The sequence below is a fragment of the Mauremys mutica genome, chromosome 8 (assembly GCF_020497125.1).
Source record: "Mauremys mutica isolate MM-2020 ecotype Southern chromosome 8, ASM2049712v1, whole genome shotgun sequence".
NCBI classification, from domain to species: domain Eukaryota; kingdom Metazoa; phylum Chordata; order Testudines; family Geoemydidae; genus Mauremys; species Mauremys mutica.
Genome location: NC_059079.1, coordinates 21,274,506 through 21,295,894, shown reverse-complemented (window position 1 = coordinate 21,295,894; position 21,389 = coordinate 21,274,506). Strand labels below are relative to the sequence as shown.

Here is a 21,389-nt window from a genome sequence, read left to right as displayed (position 1 = left end):
TGGTATTTGGTAGATGACTCCACTGACTGTGGAAAAACACCATCAGTTCTTCTAACAACATACTATACTGCCGAACCCAGTCTAAAAGCTGTCTTCATCTTCTGCCAATTAATGATTCGTCTTCATTTATAACGGCATCTACCTCCATACATCTGATAACTGAATTCTAAACAACAACAGGGAGCCCATTCAGAGATGTGGGGGGAAGGGGAATGGAACATTTATGAAGATCGGTATTTTCTTCAGTCTTTTAATTGTTGTATTACTGAAGTTATTAACACTCCGGACAGATTTTGTCCTGTTGAACTTCTATGCCATCTTTATATTTCTGCTAAATAATCCCAACAGTTTTGGTGGACTGATCACATGAGCACTACACTTCAACACTGTCAGTTGGCATTACAGTTCTACAACTGTCTGAGTCACCTTAAAGATTTTTGGGTACCACTTTTATCAGCAAAATAGGTCTATGTGCTTATTAATATAATTTATTATTTGTCTTACATTAGCTCCCAAAGGCATCACACATGCTGGACATGCTAGAGAAATATTATAAAGGACAGTCCCTGCCTCAAAGAGCTTACATCGTATTACAGTTCTATGCAATAGAACTCCAGTTTTAACACGCACACAGGGAAAGCTCTTCAGCTTAAAGAAATCATAAGAGTGCTGTAAGTGGCACCGTTTTATTTGATGGATAGGACAGTTATTTCTCATGACCCTTCTCCAAAGCAGAGGAGGAGGAGGAGTTGGCTTGCTTTATTTTACTTCTGTAGCAGTTTGACTTTGATTTTTCTCTATTCACTAATAGTGTGGTAAAAGCGCAGCTAATGACTGATAGGTGGCTTTCTCAGATACCCTGTTACACCCAACCCTCCGAATTCTTATAAGAGTAATGTGTTATCATATTTTTATTATTACTTCAAGGAATAATAATCTTTCCTTTCATGGATGACAATTGATTCTGGGCAACATAGACCACAGAGGCAGAGAAATTATCAACATATTAAAAGCGCACAAAAAAACCCCTTTCAATTCAACATGATATGCCCTAAAGTCAGGAAATTAAAATGTATTTGATTTTAGAGGTTGTCTCTTTGTGTAGCGGTTGACTGAGCCAATTTCTAGTGGGTTTCTAGCACTTCTCTGGTGGGTGTGGCAAACCCAGGACAAATGGTTACAAAGGGAGGGGTAGTAATTAGTCCCAGGGGGTTAAAAGGCCTCTCCCAATCCACTGAGGAGAGAGAACCAGGGGGAAATAAGGTTCAGCTGGAACAGGGGTTACCAGGGTACTAATTAGGTTCAGCTGGCGCCAACTGCTGGAGACCTTTTTAAACCCTCCCTGGCATGGAAGCAGGGGGGAAAGTGAAAGAAGCAGGGAAGTGGCCAGCAAGTTACGTGCAGCAAGGCTCTGAACCGTTGCAGCAAGGAAGGTGGCGCTCTGTCCCCAGAAGGGGAGTAAACAAGCCCAAGGGATTGACTGAGGGAAGGATTAGCCAGACCCTGTGCTATCTAGAAGGGTTTGCTTTGCCCAAGCCTGCGTCTCCAAGGCTAAAAAGGACTGAGCCTGCTGAGGAGAAGAAGGTACTTTGCCACATGGGTTAAGCCAGTTTTGTAGAATCTAAGCTTTATTTTAAAGAATTGAGAGCCAGATTCTCATGGAGCAGAGGGGGTCAAGGGTGTGTCAGCAGAGGAGTCTGTGAGTGCAGTCAGGGGAGCCAGCTGCAACTGGATAGCCACTGAGGACTCTCCAAAGCCAGGGTTTGTCCCAGAGAGCACAGCAACAGCACACACAGAGCAGAGTAGCCCAGATTATCTGGCCCTGAGTTTCTATTCCAAAAATAACATTCTGAATGTGACACAATTCAGTGCTGAGTCTGCAGATAGACAGAAATCGTGCTTTTAAGGCCAAATACTGTACCTTACCCTCATGAGTGGCGTGTGACTCCTCCATTTTGGGAGCCTGGGTGCTTTCCCGTCCTTACCAAGACAGTAATGGTGGAGATGAAAGATACTTCACTTCTTCTTTCAAAACTGTTTCTCATACCAGATTAGTGACCTAGTAGTACTGAGGATATATTAAGTCCATGGCACATTTGAATTTTAAGACTAAGTTAGCAAAGCACAACTCCCCCCCTAGAAAACCTCTAAAATATTCTGTTAATACACAGAAAAAAAGTATTTTTCCCATACTCAAAGAACTCAAACCGCCAAAAAGAATTTTACCAACAAATTCATCTTGGGGGTTAGAACAAGTCTGAGAAACTTCAAGCCCTTTTCAAAAAGTTGTAAATGTTTTATAATATGCCTAGAATGAAAGTGCCTTCAAAATAATCACTGGAAAAGAATATCACTGCTATTTGGTGCTAAGACTGAGGGATGGGCCACTGCTTGTAAATGTGCTTTGAAGATTACGATGATCTCAGAACACCTGGAGATTTCCACAAGTCAAGGTGAGGAGAGGATGCACCGATGCAGAATAGATTTACCAGATGGTAGCACATTCAAGTAGATAACTCAGTATGCATCATGCCTCAAGAGATCTTGCTTGTTCCGAGATGATCCAGCAGCTGGGCACCTGGTTTATTTCCATTCCTGTTTCTACTAGCCGGACTTTACTGAGGATACTTTATCCTGAAGGTTATACCCAGACTGCAAACATAAGCAGGAGATTTATCCAGCAAACCATATGGCAATAAGGGTGTTTTAGTGAAATAGAAGCATTTACTGAGAGATCCGTTACATAGTTGAAGAATAATATGATAATGTGTGTCTTCTCTAATTTTTGATCCTTTTAAAAAATTATATTTCAATAGTATTTCCAATTCCAGTTCCAATCAGAGTGATTTGTGAAGAAAAATTTGCAATTTTCTTCAAAATTGCCCAGATGACCTAGTTTTCATTTTAAACTACAGTTAGCCAGTTTACTGGAAAGTTGCTTATCAGTATACTATTATGTTTGGGAAATGAACATTCACAGATTAAGGAAAGATATTTTCAACCTTCTGCAAAATTAGGAAACCAGTTTTATTGCAATAAAAATTGTCAACATTTTTTTTCTGCAATAAAAGCAACTTCTTTTCCCAAGAAGAATCAGATGGCAGGTTGTTATTTGATTCTGAATAGTTACGTGCTTTGTTTTGTCTTGCTGTTGCACCCTGTATGTGACACAGTCAAACATACCCAGTAATTATTAGTCTGTAGACCTTAAAGATAAAAGATTCATCCCAGCCCTCTGTCTGTAGGGGAGCTGTGGTACTAGAGAATGTATTTGACATGTTTCGGGGTGGGGAGCAGCTTTAAGTTCTGTCTGGAGCTCCATAGGAGCCCTGCCAACAGAAACTGCCCAGGAGAGGCACTAAATCATTGCTTCTCCTGGCTGGCTTGACACCACTCACTTGGGGCCATAACAGGAGACTGCAGGCCTATGACAAAATAGAGGTGACTGGACAGTTTGAGCTACTGTGTCCTAGTCAGCAGTATGGGGTTGGGTCTGCAAAAGCAATCCTGAGCGTGAACTGGGTCCACTTTGGTTTTGTTCCTTCTGTTGGCTTTTCAGCAGTTGCTGCAAAGAACAGATATTGAGACAGATTCATCCCTAGGAAGTCATAGTTATGCCAGAAATTCCCAGAGTTGAGTCTACCTCACCTGGTGATGCTGGGGCTCAAAGATATTTTAGGCAAATGAAGGTATTTATTATAAGGTTCTTAGAGCTGAAGTTTTTGTTCAAAGAAACAGCCATATTAACTACACCATAGCTAGTTAGTTGAGACTATATATTAAGTCTATGGGTATGTTATAGCAGTAAAAAGTCAAATTCATTGGTATTGTATCCTGTGTTACTTTTGAGTCTTCATTTCCCTTCATTCAACTCTGTTCAGATTCTCATTTTACCAGATGTGAACTCAAAGCTACAACTGAACCTAAATTAATTCAAGAACCTAAACTTGCACAGCTTTTCTCTCCCTCAACAGAACACGTCTTAGTTTCCAAAGCTTTGTGTGAGCTATTATTTTTGGGCATATTATTGCTTCCATGTTTGGCCACACTGTCACTGCACTACCAGTTCCTAACTCATTGATCTGTAAAGTGCTTTGGGAATATCCTGGATATGAAAGGAGTTATAGAAACCATATCTTGTTTTAGTCTATTACGAATGAGCAATTTAATCAGTGGTGAGCTGCTAATTAGCAGCTAAAGGGGGCGAGGGGTTAGTTTGTTTTTTGTTTTGTTTTGCAGTATTGAATTAGTCTGATTTGTCAGCTTTGGAAAACATTACTTTTTCAGTTACTTACCTGAATATATCTTCTTTTTTTTATTCTAAGTATTCTAGTGTCTTTGTATTTCTACAATCTGAATATGATTTAATAAGCTGGTTCATACCAAGGAAATCAGATTTACATAATTTTCCACTTGCTCATAGAGCCACAGCAGTTCAGATTGTCTTTTACATTGGGGAGATGGTTTTAATATGATAAGATGAAATACCACCTACAGAATGCTTGATCCTGCTAGCTTGACTTTTGTAATAAATTAAAGGTTGGTTTGTCAGACTGACTTTTACTATAAACTGCTATTGTAATCAAAAGAAGCAAAGGTAAAAGAGAAGCCCCTTTCACTTCTGCCTGAGAAATAATTCAGCTTATTCATCCAGGGAGGGCCCATTCCTGTGGTGCTTACTCATGCAAATAAACTACTAGCCACTATAAGACTTCTTGGGCGAGTAAAGGTTCCTGGATTGGGACCTAGTGTTGTCTTTTTATGTATTTATGTTATTAGCTGAAACTTGTGCTTGGGAAGTAAAGTGATGTTTTGTTCATGTCTCTCGTTCTCCACGTAATAAGATCAACCTAAATTCAAAATTAGCAAGAACATGGCAACTGTGTCTCAGATTTCTGTACAAGGAAGCTAGTGAAGTGTTTAGTTATTGCTATTCAAAACACACTTAAATTCCAAACTCTCAGGACTGGAGTAGAAAGCAAACTAGATGTTGTGAACCCTTCAGTCTCTCGTTATTTCTCCATTTTATTTCTTCTCTTCTGTTCTCAGGAATTCCTTACTCTTCTCATTTTTAGTGATTTAGTGATTATTTATGTAGTACCATAGGTGTATATGGTAGGAGCAGCCCCAGCAGCAGCTAAAGCAAGGACTGATGCACTGGAGGGAGGATGTGAAAGAGGGCCCAGCTGGGGCCACCTCTCCCCCCGGCATCCTCTCTGAGCCCAGAAATGTTCGGGGAAGACCCCATTCACACACTCTGGGAGACCAGGACATAGGTTGTGCATCCTTTCCCCTATCCCTCCCACCATGTGGCATGGGAGGTTGGGGGGGAACTGCAGGGAGAAGCCAGCCAGAGACTCCAGCTGATAAGAGCAGCTACAGAAGGAGCTAGGGTTGCCAACCCTCCCAGTTTCGCCAGGAGTCTCCTGGAATCAGGCCCTATGTCTGAGAGGCTACTGCAGCCAAACCGGGAGATTTGGGGCACTAACAGTCCAGCAGCACAGCAGGGTTAAGGCAGGCTTCCTGCCTGCCCTCACACTGCACCGCTCCCAGAAGCGGTTGGCAACCCGTGCGGCCCCCTAGGTGGGGTGCAGAGGGTCTCCACGCACTGCCCCCACCCAGAGTGCCGACTCTGTAGCTCCCATTGGCCGGGAACTGCGGCCAACAGTAGCTGCAAGGATGGTGCCTGTGGGCAGGGGCAGCACCTGGAACGCCCCCCCACCCCCCTCCCCACCTAGGAGTGGCTGCCAGAGGGATGTGCCGGTCACTTTTAGGAGCTGCCCGAGGTAAGTGCCGCCCCCCTAACTCCCTTCTACACCCCAAACCACTGACCCAGCCCAGTGAAAGTGAGTGAGGATGGGGGAGAACGAGCGACAGAGGAAGGGGGGCTGGAGTGAGCAGAGGTGGGGCCTCAGAAAAGGGGCAGGACCTTAGGGAAGGGGCAGAGCAGGGAGCGGGACAAGCATGTTTGGGTTTGTGCCATTAGACAGTTGGCAACCCTAGAAGTAGCCAAAGTGGGAACCTTAGGACATTCAGAAAACTTTTCACAGGTTTGACTGGACTTTTTCTGCCCTATGTTGATTGGCTGTTTGCTCTAACCACCTCCCTCTCCCACCCTCACAGCACCCACAACTGCTCCCCTTTGCTATTACCAGCCCTGTCCTTCTCAATCCCCTTCACTTCAATGTCCCCTCTCCCTTCACTGTTCTTTCCATTTGGCATATCCCCTCCTAACTGACCCCACTTCAAAAACAAAACAAAATCTTGGCACTAACATGGCATTTGCCACCATCACATTGTTCAATCTGCTGGCGTGTTCTACCCTTTCTAGGGTGACCATATTTCCCAAAGGCTGGGGCTGGTGTTGCTGCTTGCCCAAGCCCTGCCTGCCCCCTGCTGGAGCCCTTCTTCCTCCTGCCACCCCATCCCCCTGCGTGGGGCTGGTATCACCATTTGCCCCACACACACATTCCTTTGCACCCCACTTTTTTGACAAAAGTGGGCATTTGTCCCGTTTGCTCTTACTGACTGATGAAGTCGGCAAGAGCAAATGGGACAAATGCCCACTTGTGCCCAAAAAGTCAGGACGGCCGAGACAGAGCTTAAGGAAGGGGCTATTCCAGCCAAAATGGGAGGTATGGTCACCCTAACCCTTTCCCCTGCTCTGTGCTTGTCTTGTCTATTTAGATTAAAAACTCTTTGAAACCCTGTGTGTGTACAGGGCTTAACACCTTCTTCGTTGATTCTTAGGCATAATTATATTAAACATGATTAGTAATAATGGTGCTTTACAGGCAAATAAATGACAGGTCCAACTCCCAATGAGCTTTTAATCTGTGAATCTGTTCCTGCAAACAGTTACTACCAAGTGCAGTGCTCACTCTCACGAATGGTCCCATTCCATTCTGTTCTTGTCTGATCAGAGTCTCATACCATCTTCATTACCATAGCATCTGACTTGCTATGGTCATCACATGGGCCAGGGAAGCTAATGATCTGACCAGCGGACCAAATTCAGTGATGAAACCTGATCATGTACCACCTGAGGCATGTTGTGTATACGCTAAAAAAGTATCTTCTAGAAATCCATTAATCAATGTGACTAGCATTTGTCATGTAATTCTTTTCTTCCTTTTTTTCCTCTCCAAAATTATATGAGGATTTTTAAATATGTTTTTTATTTTCTTAGTTGATGTCTGCTGTGCTATGTGCCTTTGTTATTGAAGGCAAGGCCAAAGCAGTGCTCCTCACACTTGTACTGGAAAGTGTCAGTGTTTGAGGCAGTTGTTAGATCATGTAGAGTTTCCTCTATAGCTTTGGAGTGGCCCCCCAAGAAATTTCTGTCTCTTATACAAATGAAGTTTACCCTTGTTGTATACAGCTCTGTTGTGCCTCAAAAGCAGAGTTGTTGACCACCATCCTCACCCCACAGCTACAGGAGATCTTTTAGGTATTCTGGGCCCTGACCAGTGAGTGCTTTGAAGATAAGGATCACAAGTTTGAATTTGACTCTTTTTTTTGTGTGTGGGTAGCTGTGTAGAGAGAGGAGGACAAGGTTTAATGTGTTTGTGTTAGACTGTGTTGCTGAAGAGATGTGTTGCTGCATTCTGCACTAGCTAGAGTTTCCTGAGGACTGATGACTTCATGCCTAGTTATATTGCAGTGCTGCTGTAATCCAGCCAGGAGATGGTGAAGGCTTAAATTACTGAGGCTAGGTCATCATTTGTCAAGATGGAGTCTCCTAGCCAACCCGAGATGGTAGAAAGTGTAACTCAGAGACTCTGTGACAGCTCAGTGTCAGTGAGGAATGCAGGAGTACTCCTAAACTATGAACTAACTTAACCAATAGTGAATATGTATCTTCAACCAAAGGAGAGTGCACCATGGCCAGAAACTCCTCCAAGCATTTCCCTTTACCAAACAGTGTAACCTCCATCTTGCTTGGGTTCAGGTTGAACTAGCTGTTCTTCATCTGTATGTTGTCTGTGTTGCTGGCACATGAGCCATGTCTTCCTACTAGTTGTCCTAGTGGCTGTATGTTGATGTTGAATAGGATTGGTGATAGAACTCCTCAAGTTGGGTCTTGTGATGGAAGTGCAGTTTCCCATGACTATTTGGGGGTATCCCTCCATGTATTCCCCTGGACTCCTCGATAGGGCTATTCTAGATAGTACCCTCTTTGCTTGACAGCAAGTTTCTGCAGAAATGTGTACTAATTAGGATCTACAATTTCAGGGCCTAATTCTGCAACCATTATCTAAAGTAGCACTCACATGAGCAGGGATTGCTCATATAAGTAAGTGCTGCTCAACAAAACGGTTGCACAATCAGGTCCTACATTTTAGAATAACTCATAATAAATACAGAAAAAGCTTTGAAATGAGTGATAAAGCAAAGAGCACAGTATTCATATGTAATCAAAGGAGGACTGGGATCGTATTGTTTCAAATATTGGAGTGATATTTTTAAATAGAATCTTTCACTGAAGACCATTGAATATTAAGCATTGTATAGCTTATTTTCAGTGTGTGCTTTTGGCATTCAACAGCTGTGAAACTGTCAGATTTACCAAAAAAAATCTTGAAATGTGACTGAACATCATTTAGAATTAAGGGCCAGATTCACTGAAGGTGGGGCAGGAATATGTAAATTACATCCCAGAGACAGGCAAGCAATGAGACCACCTTTATTTACCACTAGGTGCTCTGCAGGTGGAAGCTGCTAAGAAGATGCACTGATAAAAATGGCATTCCTTAGCTATCTCAGCTATGCTTCTTGTCAGCCAGAGCTGCCTATGATTTTAGGCTGTTCTGTCACATAAAGCACACCCCACCCCAGCACAGGAGGAGTTGTAGCCATTTCTCTGTTGCAGTCTCCTCCCTTGGTAGAATTTCTGTAGCTGGAGCCCAGCATGAAGCAGCATAATCTAGCCCTAGGTGTTCATTAATATTGTTATTTATCAATGCTACAACACAACTGAATGTTAAAATACTATGGAAAGTTACTTCTAATTAAGGTGCAGAGAAGTACACTAGTGCCTTATGTCATCTTTTTATTCAAAGATTCTTTTCCTGATGTTTGAATAGCAGAGATCTTGGAATTATGGATTATTTTATGCAATTCTGTGCTTCGAGCAGTTAGAACCCTTTACTAGATATACATGTAAATTCAAATGGTTACGGCTCTGTTCAGGGAAGCATCCAAAAAGTTGGTGTATATTCAGGGCCGGTGCAAGGATGTTTCGCGCCCTAGGCGAAACTTCCACCTTGCGCCCTCCCCCGTTCCGCAAGCCTGGGAGGCGGAAGAAGTGAGGCAGCCATGGCGTGCTTGGGGAGGAGGCGGGGAGGGGTGAGCAGGGGCGGGGAGTTCCCCTGTGTGTTGCCCCCCACTTACTTGCTGCAGGCGGCCCTCCCCGTGCTCCCCTGCCCCAGCTCCCTCCACCTAAATGCCGGCGGCAACTGGGGCGGCCGAAGATCCAGCTGCCGTGGTTGCTGCCGAAGAAAATGCCGCCCCCCAAATCCTAGCGCCCTAGGTGACCGCCTAGGTCGCCTAAATGGTTGCACCAGCCCTGTGTATATTGATAAGCTCTTGTGTTTGTAAAATAGGCTATACCGGGGTAGGCAACCTATGGCATGCGTGCCGAATGCAGCACGCGACCTGATTTTCAGTGGCACTCACACTGCCCAGATCCTGGCCACTGGTCCGGGGGGGCTCTGCATTTTAATTTAATTTTAAATGAAGCTTCTTAAACATTTTTAAAACCTTATTTACTTTACATACAACAATAGTTTAGTTATATATTATAGACTTATAGAAAGAGACCTTCTAAAAACGTTAAAATGTATTACTGGCACGCGAAACCTTAAATTAGAGTGAATTAGGTTGCCGACCCCTGGGCTAGACATATGACAAAAATAGGTGTTGACCAGAACCTGAATGGGAAGAAGGGGAATGAATACTTACTGAACATTTCAGAAGCTCCAAGAAAAAGTTTGAGCTTCATGCATTTGAAATAGTATCGCAACGCCATCCAGTTGATCATTGTCATTACAAGATTTGATTTTTCTGTGACATGTTTATCTATAGATGTCAAATTGTTGTATTGCATTAGTTGAGTTTTATAATTCTGGCAACTGGATCCATTTAATGAAACAGAAAATGAATGATTCTTTGACACTAAGAAGACAGGTAGACCTATAAGTATGTTTTATGTTTTATGAAGGAGAAAATTGGGTTTGACATATGACAAAAATAGATTTCATGAGATTTCAACATTTGTGCTTTGTTGACCAGAAACTGAATAGGGAAAAGCAGAATGAACACTCACTAAACATTTCAGAAGCTCCAAGAAAAAGTTTGAATTTCCTACATTTGGAATAGTATAACAATGCCATCCGGTTGATCATTGTCATTAAAAGGTCATAAAAATTAATAAAATATTTTATATAAAATAAAGAAAGTTGAATAAGTTCAGTCCTGCAATGGGTTAAAGTTCAGTGGGGTTCTTTTTTAATTCAATCCCTACTCCACACTATACGGTACTCTCAATTAATTTACCTAATCTTATATTTAAACACTTCGTATATGTTTGTCATAACTGTAAGATCAATCATTCCATTGTCTGGCTATTCTTAACATCAGAAAATGTATTCTAATAAATAGAACACTGCCATGACACTGAGGCCAAGCCAAAGTAGTGGAAGCACAGAATCTTTCCATGTAATCTATATGGGAAGAAGTAAAATTAAAGGTAGAGGAACACATTCTTACAGAACATCTGGGATGATCTAGTACAATCAGTATAACAGCACACAGATCAGAATTCAGAGTTCATTCTTAGATTTGGAATTTGAAATCCTGTTAATTTTGAAATTGTGCAGATGAAGCTAGAAAATATAGACATTAAGTTATTTACTGAATTTTTTTCAAAGCCTTTAATCAACCTTGGGCTTTGGGGTTGTTTGTTTTTGGCGGGGGAGGGTTGTGCATTCTTTCTCTTCCTGTTGAAAAGATTATACTGTTTTGGTACTCACATTTCCATGAGCAATTTGTATTCCCAGTTACTAGTAAATTATTTTGTACAGTTTACCCAGTTTACTGTTTACCCAGTGATATTAGACACCATATGCTAATACTAATGCTAACATTCATATAGTACCATGGTATGGGAGTACTTTTACTGGGAATATTGCAAAAATGCCCACAACAGATTCTAAGAGCAGGTCCAGGGTCTACAAGTACATACTGTTCAGTAAAATTGGCAAGATATAGTACTGAAGAATAATATCTGAAGCAATAGTAGTGTCAAGAGTCAAATCAGTTTTCTGCTATGTCTGCATTTCCAAGAGAATCCATTAAAAACAAGTTGCTCCTGTTGTCAGGACCAGTGACTATGGTGGAAGAGCACCAAGAAATAATAGATTTTGTTGTGATCCACTCTTCATTCTTCCCAATAATTCTTGGCATTTCTTGGTTGGAGCAGCATGACCCATGTATCTCCTGGTGGTGGAAGATCATTAGCTTCTCCTCTAAATATTGCCAGAAAGCGTGCTTCCAACAAATTGACTAACCCCTAGGTAATCTGCATTCATGGCCCCAGGATTAGATAAGACCTTTAAAAGCGAGAACTTGTTAATCATGGACTAACCAGAAGGCAGCTGCTCTGGACCAGAACCTCAGGCTCCCCAATAAGTGGCAAGACCACTTGGGTGTGTTCAAAAAGAAAAATGTGAATTCCGTACCCCCACATAAGGCCTAAAAGTGTCCAGTAGATTTACAACCTCAGGCAAAAGTGTGCTACAGATGAATATACACCATGTCTGAATCAGAGATGGATGGGGCTACACGTGTATATCCAGGAAAATTTGACAAAGGGCTTCATTTCAAGATCCACCTCTCCAGCAGGGTCACCAGTCCTCTTTGTGCAAAAAAGGATGGGTCACTATGCCTTTGCATAGACTATCACATATTAAATCAGGTGATTATTCATAACCAGTACCCATGCCCCTCATCCCAGAATTGTTGGATCACCTGAGGATTCCCAGGATCTTCAGGAGGAATACAAACTAGTTTGCATAGGTCCTGGGGACAAATGGAAGACCATTTTTATACTTGGTAGGGGCACTTTGAATACTTAGTAATGCTGTTTGGCTTAACCAATGCTCCCTGCAACATTTCATAAACATTGTGTTCATAGAATAGAATATCAGGGTTGGAAGGGACCTCAGGAGGTCATCTAGTCCAACCCGCTGCTCAAAGCAGGACCAATTCCCAGACAGATTTTTGCCCCAGATCCCTAAATGGCCCCCTCCAGGATTGAACTCACAACCCTGGGTTTAGCAGGCCAATGCTCAAACCACTGAGCTATCCCTCCCTCATCTGCCCATTTATAGTGGAAGCAGACACATCTAACATGGCCCTGGCAGCGACACAGACAACTCATCCCCATAGAGATGAACTATGAAATCCTGGGCAAAGAGCTGCTCTCAATCAAAACTGCATTAGAAGAATGTCTTTGCCACCTTGAGGGATTCTGCATCCAGTACAGGTTTTTATTGACCATAAGAACCTTGAGTACCTCCACGAGGCTCAAGCTTTGAACCAAAAATTATGAAGGTGGGCCTAGTTCTTCTCCCGATTTGAGTTTACAATTACCTATCACCCAGGAAACCAAAATTGGAAAGCCAATGCTCTATCACAAAAGGGGGACTACTACCAGAAAAGCAAGGAACCTACTTCTGTCACCACCCAACTCCTCAAGCATGATATTTTGTAAATGCCACAATTCAGCACAACTTGCTCTCCCTTATCTGATTCACCTTGAAAGAGCTGCTTGCCCAAGGGATACAATCTATGCCATTAGCAGCTAAGATGCACCGTTTGGTTTGGGATGGTATAACCTACATTGATGGATGTATATGTGTCTCCCTGGGGTGTCTCCTACTGGAGGTGCTATGGCTGGGTCATGATGCTCCATTTATAAGCTTTTTATCATAACCCATATTTCCAATAATGACTAGTGGTTTTAGGTGCCCAACTTGAGACAACTTAAAGGGACTTGATTTTCACGAAGTGCTGAGCACCTGCCCTCTGAATACCGAGTCCCTTTAAGGTGCCTCAAGTTGGGAACCCAAAACTTGGAGCACACCAAATCACTAGCCACTTGTGAAAATATATGCCAACTTGTTTTGTATCCTGAATGCAGGTCAGAGGTCTTCAGGCTAAACTGAGGCCAGACGTATGTTTCGGTGTCTACTGTTATTTGAGTGTACTTTCAGCATAATGCACAGAGATCTATAATAAACTGAGTAGCTGTGATGCTTCATAAAATAACGCCCCCTCAAAAAAAAACTTGCATTAAATATGTCTTTAGTTAGGGAATCAGTCATCCAAGAAACTGTATAAAGAATAGGGATATTCTTCCAGTCACATTGCTCAGTTGTCTGAAAATTCCTAACCTTATAAATCTGCCTCACAAAAGGAACAGTATCCATCATAATAGACTGCTATTATACATTAGACATGATGCATAATGCAACCAAGTGCAACAAATAAGAGGGGGAATTGGGAATTTGTTTTTAATGTTTTAATATTGAATTGAAATTCAAAAATTTTTGTTACTTCAGAATAAATATACACATTGCTCAGAGGTAACTTCTATTTGTACTAAAGGGTTTCTTGTTCACAGTTTAGGCAGTTGGATAAAACCCACTTAATTTCTCTTTGTAATCCTCTGACACAATGCTGAACTACTCATAAGGATCCTCTAATATCAAAATACATTAAACAGTGTTATTAATAGGCTAGGTTAGAAACTATTTAGTAAAGTAATAATTTTCTACTGCAGAAAGATTGATATTCATGGCAAAACATGGAACCTAGAGACTTTATCAGTTATTAGTCTAACTACCTTGTCACCAAAACAAAACAAATATATATATAGCAGGTGAAATATTGCTATATCTTAGTTTTTCTTCACCCTCGCCTACGTGGGTCAACTCTGATATAAAGATGAAAATTTTATGCAGAAACAAAGACAAAGTCCACACAAAAAATACATAGGATGAGTTAATAAGTTAATTACAATAAGACTTAGCACAGCTATTATTTTCAGTTTACCTCTTGTTACCAGTTGAGTTTTTCATGAGCTATCACCATTACATTTATCTGTGCTGAAATGATTTTCCTATAATCCCACACCACTGCCTAAAGGAACTAAAACACAATGTGATATTTTGTAAATGTGTCTCTAAATGATTAAATCGCTCAAAAGATTTTTAACTTTTGTTCTTAATTTTATGAGGGAAAAATTGATCCAAAATATACATTTATAATAGTATTCTCTATTTGTTCTTTAGTATTCTTTTTCTCTGTGAATACCCGCATTCATTTTGTATAATTTCAAGTCTTCATCTCAGCTATTAATTGTATCAATTAAAGTTCCTTCTTCCTTTGAAAAAATTGAATTTACTGCTCTTCCAAGTTTGAATGAAAACCTTTGAGACTAGTTTCTGTATCTTCAGTTTTTGAGACAACAATGAGGCAAGTTTGTTTATCTAGCCTACAGTAGTTTAGCACCCGGATGGCCTTTTCAATCACAGAAACACATTGACCATCATTACTAGTATCCCCTGACACTATGCATAAAACTATTCAGATTATATTGACATATAATTTGACTGGGATAAAATGGTTTAAGTACTTATGTGGCGAGAGTTTTACTGTAATTTTAAGAAAAGTAGAGACTATGGGTTAAGTTTTCAAAATTATCTAAGTGACTTAGGAGCTCAAGTCCCATTTTCTAAAGTGATGACATAGACACTTAAGAACCTACATTTCATGGAATTCAATAGGACTGAGGTTCTTAAGTGCTCAAAGTCACTTTTGAAAATTTAACCCTCCCACTAGATAACTAATTTTTTAAACCAGAATTGTGCATTCTGTGTGAAGCTTCCAAGATTCCGTGATTAAAAAATGATGATGAGAGGATGGATGGTCTTGTTAAGGCACCGAACTAGAACATGAGAATTTCTCTTCTGATCCCAGCAGACTTCCCATATAACTTGAGAGAATAATTTTTTTCTGGAATGAAGGATTAATTCCCTTTTTTGCCTGCATTCTCTGTCTGTAAAATGGGAATGATAATGTTTCCCAGCCTCACACCCCCTGTTGTAGGAAGAATTGATTGCTTGTGAGATATTCAGATTCTATAAAATTAATGCCATGGAAAAGCCAGTAATAATAATAAAAAAATTATTTGAGGAATTGGAATTTTGACAGCTAAGAAAATCTTTTTAAGGCATTCCAAATCACCAATTCATAAATGCCTTAGATTCCTTGCAGAAACTGGCTAAATGGAAAAGATTACAGGATGGTCTATTTGAAAAATAAATCTGAGAACCTTTTTTGCAACCATGATGTCAGTGGCATAACCTTTGAATATATCATTGAAATCTTTAGGAGATATCCTGTACAAGGGATACTTCTTTCTTGAGCAAAGTCATAACTGGATGTGAGTAGGACAACCAGGTATAGCATTACAGTGCTGAAGGAAAGACTGGAGCTGTAGCAAGAGCATTTTAGTGTTAAGTGGGAGAGGCATCAAACACTCGAGTAGGAAGTACAATCTAATACCTCACCAATTAGTTCAATTCATTATTTAATAAATACAACAACGTGTCAGGCATGCATTAGTCAGTAGTGTTAGTGTAGCAGAAACAAAAACAATGATGCTGTAATACAGCCGGTGATATTTACAGGTGCAGGAATAGATAAGAAAAATATCTGGCTTTACTTTTTACAGGTTGCATTGTTGCAGCATATGTACTTGAAAGTAGATTGGTTTTGCGCTCATGAACTTGCAGGAACAACAGTGCCTAGAACTCAGAGGTAAAATTCAGCCTAAGCAGAGGGCTAGCTCAAGTCCTGTACACAACTTAGTCCCACTTAGACGATAGCTTAAGGGATGTATATGCTTTTTGTTGGCCATCTACACAAGAATTCATGTCATGCTAGGCACAATGAACAAGTTCTCCACGTAGTGATAGCAATGTACTTTAAATCCAACCTGCAGCACTTCTGCTGCAGTGTTCTGCTTCTGAGCAGAGATTGCTCAGTTCTGTTGAAGCACATAGTGGAGAAGTAATATCTTTTATTGAACCAACTTCTATTTGGTGGCGCTTGCGCAGAGCTCTGTAAGCTCAAAGCTTGGCCTTCTCACCAACAGAAGTTAGTCCAATAAAAATTACAACCTTGCCCACCTTACTTCTTTAATATCCTGGGACCAACACTGCTACATCAATGAAGCACATAGTGATCTCAGATGGATAAATGTCCTTTAAAGTGAAGGATGAAACCACTAAATTAATTTTCACTGGAGCTCCATATGTAAGCACATGTATATGTTTTTGTGAATAATTTGTAATTGCTGTACAGGAATTTCAGCTTTGATCTAGTTATTGAATGTTTAATTTTTGTAATTTCAGTTCAGTTTAATAGTATGTGACACAGTCCTAATACAGGAATCTTGTTTCATAGCAATGATGATTTCTCATGACTGTCATGGAGGGTTTTTTTTAAATCTGACGTTTAAACTTTGGAATATTTACCGGTACCTTCAAGATGTTGAGTGAGAGAGTGGAAAGGTGAATGGAATGAAGAAAACAATCTGTAGGACTGTACAGGAAGCTAGAAGAGAGCAGATCTACAATACACTTGTAGAAGCACAAGAAATCTAGAGGTGAACTTACTGTAGATTCCCAGCCATTAGTCCACTTGTGCAGTACCAGGTTAAAGGTAAAGAAATGGCAGCAAAGTATCCTGTAAAACTTTACAGCTCAGATTCTAACACCTTTACTCATGTTGAATAGTACACGACATGTTGAATACACTACAAATAGGGCTGTTTGTGAGGTAAGGCACTACCCAATACAGTAACTCCTCACTTACCGTTGTAGTTATGGTCCTGAAAAACGCAACTTTAAGTGAAACAATGTTAAACTAATCCTATTTTCCCATAAAATGTAATGTAAATGCAGGGGGTTAGGTTCCAAGGACATTTTTGGGGGGCAGACAAAAGGCATTATATATTGTATGGTACTGTACTGTACTGTGGTTTGGAAATGCCCCGGCTTGCCCCACACAGGCACAGCCCGCTGCAGGCAAGGACGCTAGGAAGCACCTTCACAGCAGCAGCAGCAGCAGCAGCTTCCCTGGAGAAAAACAGATGCTGACTTTGCTGGGGGATGCTTCAGGCCCACCTCTTCCTGTCCCCACTCCACTCCAGGCCCACCTCTTCCCACCCTCACTCCACCTCCTCTCTGGAGCAGCCGCATCCCCGCTCCTTCCCCACCCCCAAAGTCCTAAGTGCCACTTCTGGCAGGATGAACCTCTGCTCCTGCCCTGAGGGGTTTAAAAATGGCCTGGCAGGGCTTGAGAGCTGCTGCTCTAGCCTGGGCTGATTGGGGAAGTGGCTGCAGCTGAGGCCACGCCCCAAACTGAGCCACAGGCCTTATAACAAGGCCAGGGAAGCCAGAAGCCCAGGCAGTCTCTCTCTGGCTATAGAGAGAGATGGGCCTGGCTGCTTAGGAGCTTGAGACTGGATACCTGAGTGAAGCAGGGCTGTGGAAAGGCTGAGGAGCTGGGGAGCTCCAGCCTAGAAAGCCCCAGGCTAGCCCTAGCGAAGGGCCAACAGGTACTGGGGGTTGCACAGGGCAGCCCAGGGGTAGGCCAAGGCACCAGGTCCAAACCCAACTTTGCCTGTGATGAGTAGGCTGATACTGCAGTCTGACCCAGAGTGTGGGGCTAGACAATGACTGGCAGTAGCCAATACTGAGGCAAGGTGGGGATAGAGGGTGGGGGTTCCCCAAGGAGGGGAGACCCAGAGAGAAAGGGGTTACTGCCAGGGGCAGCACCCCATGTGAAAGGGCACCGAGGTCCAGGGAGGACAGGTGGATCACCAGCCTGCAGAGGGCGCTCCAGGGCTGGAAAAGAGCTAATTCCCAGAGTCACAAGCAGGAGGCGCCGCGGGGGTGAGTCCGACCCGTTACACCACTAAACAGCTGTTTGGCAGCGCTTAGGACTTTCTGGGAGGGAGGAGGAGAAGTGGTGACCCGGCGCTTCCCCGCTCCTGCCCCTCCCCCCCAGCCCTTTGCGCTTAGGACTTTCTGGGAGGGAGGGGGGAGAAGCAGAGAAGCAGCGCTTTCCCACTCCTCCCTCTCCCTCCCAGAAAGTCGTAAGTGCCGCCAAACAGCTATTTGGCAGTGGGGGAAGCGCTGGGAGGGACAGGGAGGAGGCAGAGAAGAGAAACTTGTGCAGTGCTCCCTTGTAAAGTCGCTGCTCTTCCATAGAATCTTACAAGCAATGGACAGAGCAGGCAGCCAAACGACGTTATAAGGGAGCATTGCACAACTTTAAACAAGGTAACTTTGAAACAATGTTAAGTGGGAGGACGTTAAGTGAGGAGTTACTGTATGAGTAAGAGGATCAGAATCTGACCCTCAGATGTTAGTGGGGGGCGGGAGTGGGAGGAAAGCAGCCTAGGACGTAAGGAGGACTGTTAAAGGGAAGTGGAGGGGGAACAGACAGTAGATAAATAATCAAATTATGCAATAAAACATGTTTTTCATGAACCTATTTAGAGACTTCATGATTTGTAACATTGTTACTGTAACTTCTCCATTACATTCCCCAAAACTTAGCATGAAACATGCACCTCTAATGATGTGAAAAAATAGCTATGCATAAGAAAATTAAAATGGAGTATATTACCTTTTCTTTATTTTCTCATAACTATCCAGCAACACCAGGATTGGGATTCCAAGACCCTTTTGCTAGGCCAAGGAGTAGAATTTAGGCATATATGTTAACTAAAGATCATGGGACCTGAGGCCACAAAAGAGTTTAGAATCCAGCAATAGTTAAGACCATAAAGCCAAAAATGTAAGTTTTCTGTCTGCCCCACATAAAGCACTGGAAATGTTTGAGTAAACTAGTAGTTATTAACTTTCTCCTCTGTGAAAATGACTCTCTTTTTCATAAATAAGGAGTAAATAAGTTAAAAGAGAGATTGAGTCAGTGAAAATGGGCACACCTTGAAAAAAAACACAAAAAAAATTAAATAACAACATGAATATTCAGGCTCAGGGGACTCAAAGAGCCTTGATTTGTATAATAGTAATTTGTAAGACCACTTAGTGTCTAATAATGTAGGATCAGGCCCTTGCCTCCAAATATTCTTGACCTTTTCTCAGTTTTAATACAGTTTCACATTCTTTTTGTTTGTTTCACTTTATTGTGTTCAGTTTAAAATAAACAGTACTTATAAAAATAGAAAACAAACCTGAGTATTTGCATGTGGACATCTGGAGGAAAATTCACTTCAGTGCTACAAGCACAGCTGTAGGAATACTTAGTATCACTGCTTTTTTTTTTTCAAAATTTTGAGATTCTGGGATTTTATCTAAGAGAATAATTAGTCGTAGGCATATCAAAATGGAAGATTTCATACTTAGATTGCTACTCTCCTTTAAAAGAAATATCATCTGATTGAAACAAGGGATAATTTAGCATGGGTGTATGGTAATAAGGGAATAATTATGGCTCTGGTTCTGGAAAACATTTAAGAACATGCTTAAATCCATCACTTCAGGACATCACTTAAGCATGTTTAACTTTATTCAAGTGCTTAAGATCCATTGACTTAAAATTCACATGCTTAAAAGTTGTCCTAATTAGGGAAGCTTTCCTGAATCAGAGACTGTACCAAGATGTGATGTAAGGTAACATAAGACTTTTAGTAAACTGTAATTTCCTTTTCAGCTTTGCATATTATAGATATGTCCAAAGGCTGAGTCCTTCACTGCTTGTGCATATAAAACTGCCTTTGACTTGACTGGGAGTTCTGGTTACATTCAGAATGCAGAATTAAGATCATAGACAGTATTGTGTTAGAAGCTAGTAAAAGCCCATATCATAAAATTCTGGTCTGCACTTTGGCACTGTTGAAACTATGAGAAATCGAGTTGTCAGTGTTTGCCCAGTCTTGAAAATGAGCACTTATTGAATGGCCCAGATTCTGCACTGAGATTCAAAAGTGCATTTTCAGTTGATTTCAGTAATAGATGTGGGTGCAAATCTGAGGGCAGAATTCAGCCCATATTGATTATTAAATCAGACTTTCCAGTGGTTCTCAACTCAACTTTCATCTTATTTGTTCCTTTTAATATACTATTGTATTCCTTTATTCTATTTGTATGTATTATTATAACTATAATATTCACTGAGATGTTAAAACGGGGGATTGCAATATATGTTTGCATTAAGAAAAGGTAAAACAGAACCCTTTTTAAAGAGAGTGAAAATAGACATGGACCTCTTAGCCAGACAAAATTGTCAAACTTTGGTGTCTAAAGTTAGGTACCTAAATCCATATCAAGTCAATGAGTCTGAGCCAATGATCTGATCTTCAGCAGTGCTGAGCACCCGCAACTTCCATTGACTTCAATGGGAACCTTGGTGCTTAGCACATCTGAACATCAGGTCATTGATTCAGGTGTCTAAGCGGGGATGTAATTGCCTAATTTTAGGCATCCACATTTGAACATGTTAATGGTAATAATTATTTATTGTTCTAGGTAAGATGAAAGAATAGACACTATAAGTCTTATTTTGTAGTATGTCTTTCTATCTTTCAGCTGCATTTTCCAGTTATCTTCTAGTTTCATATTGAGCACTCCTGAGACAGAAAAAAAAATGCAAAGATTTCCAAATTGCTGTAAAATAAAAGAATTGGGGATGGGGAATAGAAATATTTACTTAACATTTATTCTTTTCTTTCCAGCTCCAAGTACAGCCCAGTATGGAATTACCGGTGGTGCTGAAGTTCTGTTCTCCTGCTGGTACCTTGTGTTGACACTATCCCCTTTCACCAGCATATTCTACCTGAAGAACATCATTCTACAATAAATATAAAGAACCATGAAAGGCTTTTAAGGATTCTCTGAAAATGCTGATGACTGGAGCCAATCTGGTAGAGTTTGTTAAAAGCAGCGTGGGATATAATCAGCAGTGCTTACATGGGGATGATCGCCTTCTGTAGAATTGCTCATTATGTAAATACTTTAATTCTACTCCTTTTTTTGATTAGCTGCATTACCTTGTGAAGCAGTACACATTGTCCTTTTTTAAGACGTGAAAGCTCTGAAATTACTTTTAGAGGATATTAATTGTGATTTCATGTTTGTAATCTACAAGTTTTCAAAAGCATTCAGTCATGGTCTGCTGGGTTGCAGACTGTAGTTTACAAAAAAAAATATTGCAGTGAAAATGTGATTCTTTAAGGCTGCAATACAAGTATTCAGTTCCCTCTTTAAATATGATTCTATCCAAAT

The 21,389-nt window shown here is 41.2% G+C and overlaps 1 protein-coding gene across 2 annotated transcripts in view; it reads left to right on the top strand.

The window, feature by feature from the left end:
• Nucleotides 1–20,964, top strand: part of NEGR1 (neuronal growth regulator 1) — a 570,461-nt gene extending 549,497 nt beyond the window's left edge. For both annotated transcript variants that reach the window (XM_045027839.1, XM_045027838.1), the window contains one exon: nucleotides 20,840–20,964. In XM_045027839.1, coding sequence (XP_044883774.1) covers nucleotides 20,840–20,964 — 125 coding nt within the window. The remainder of the gene's footprint in view (nucleotides 1–20,839) is intronic.
• The last annotated feature ends 425 nt before the right edge of the window (nucleotides 20,965–21,389 follow it).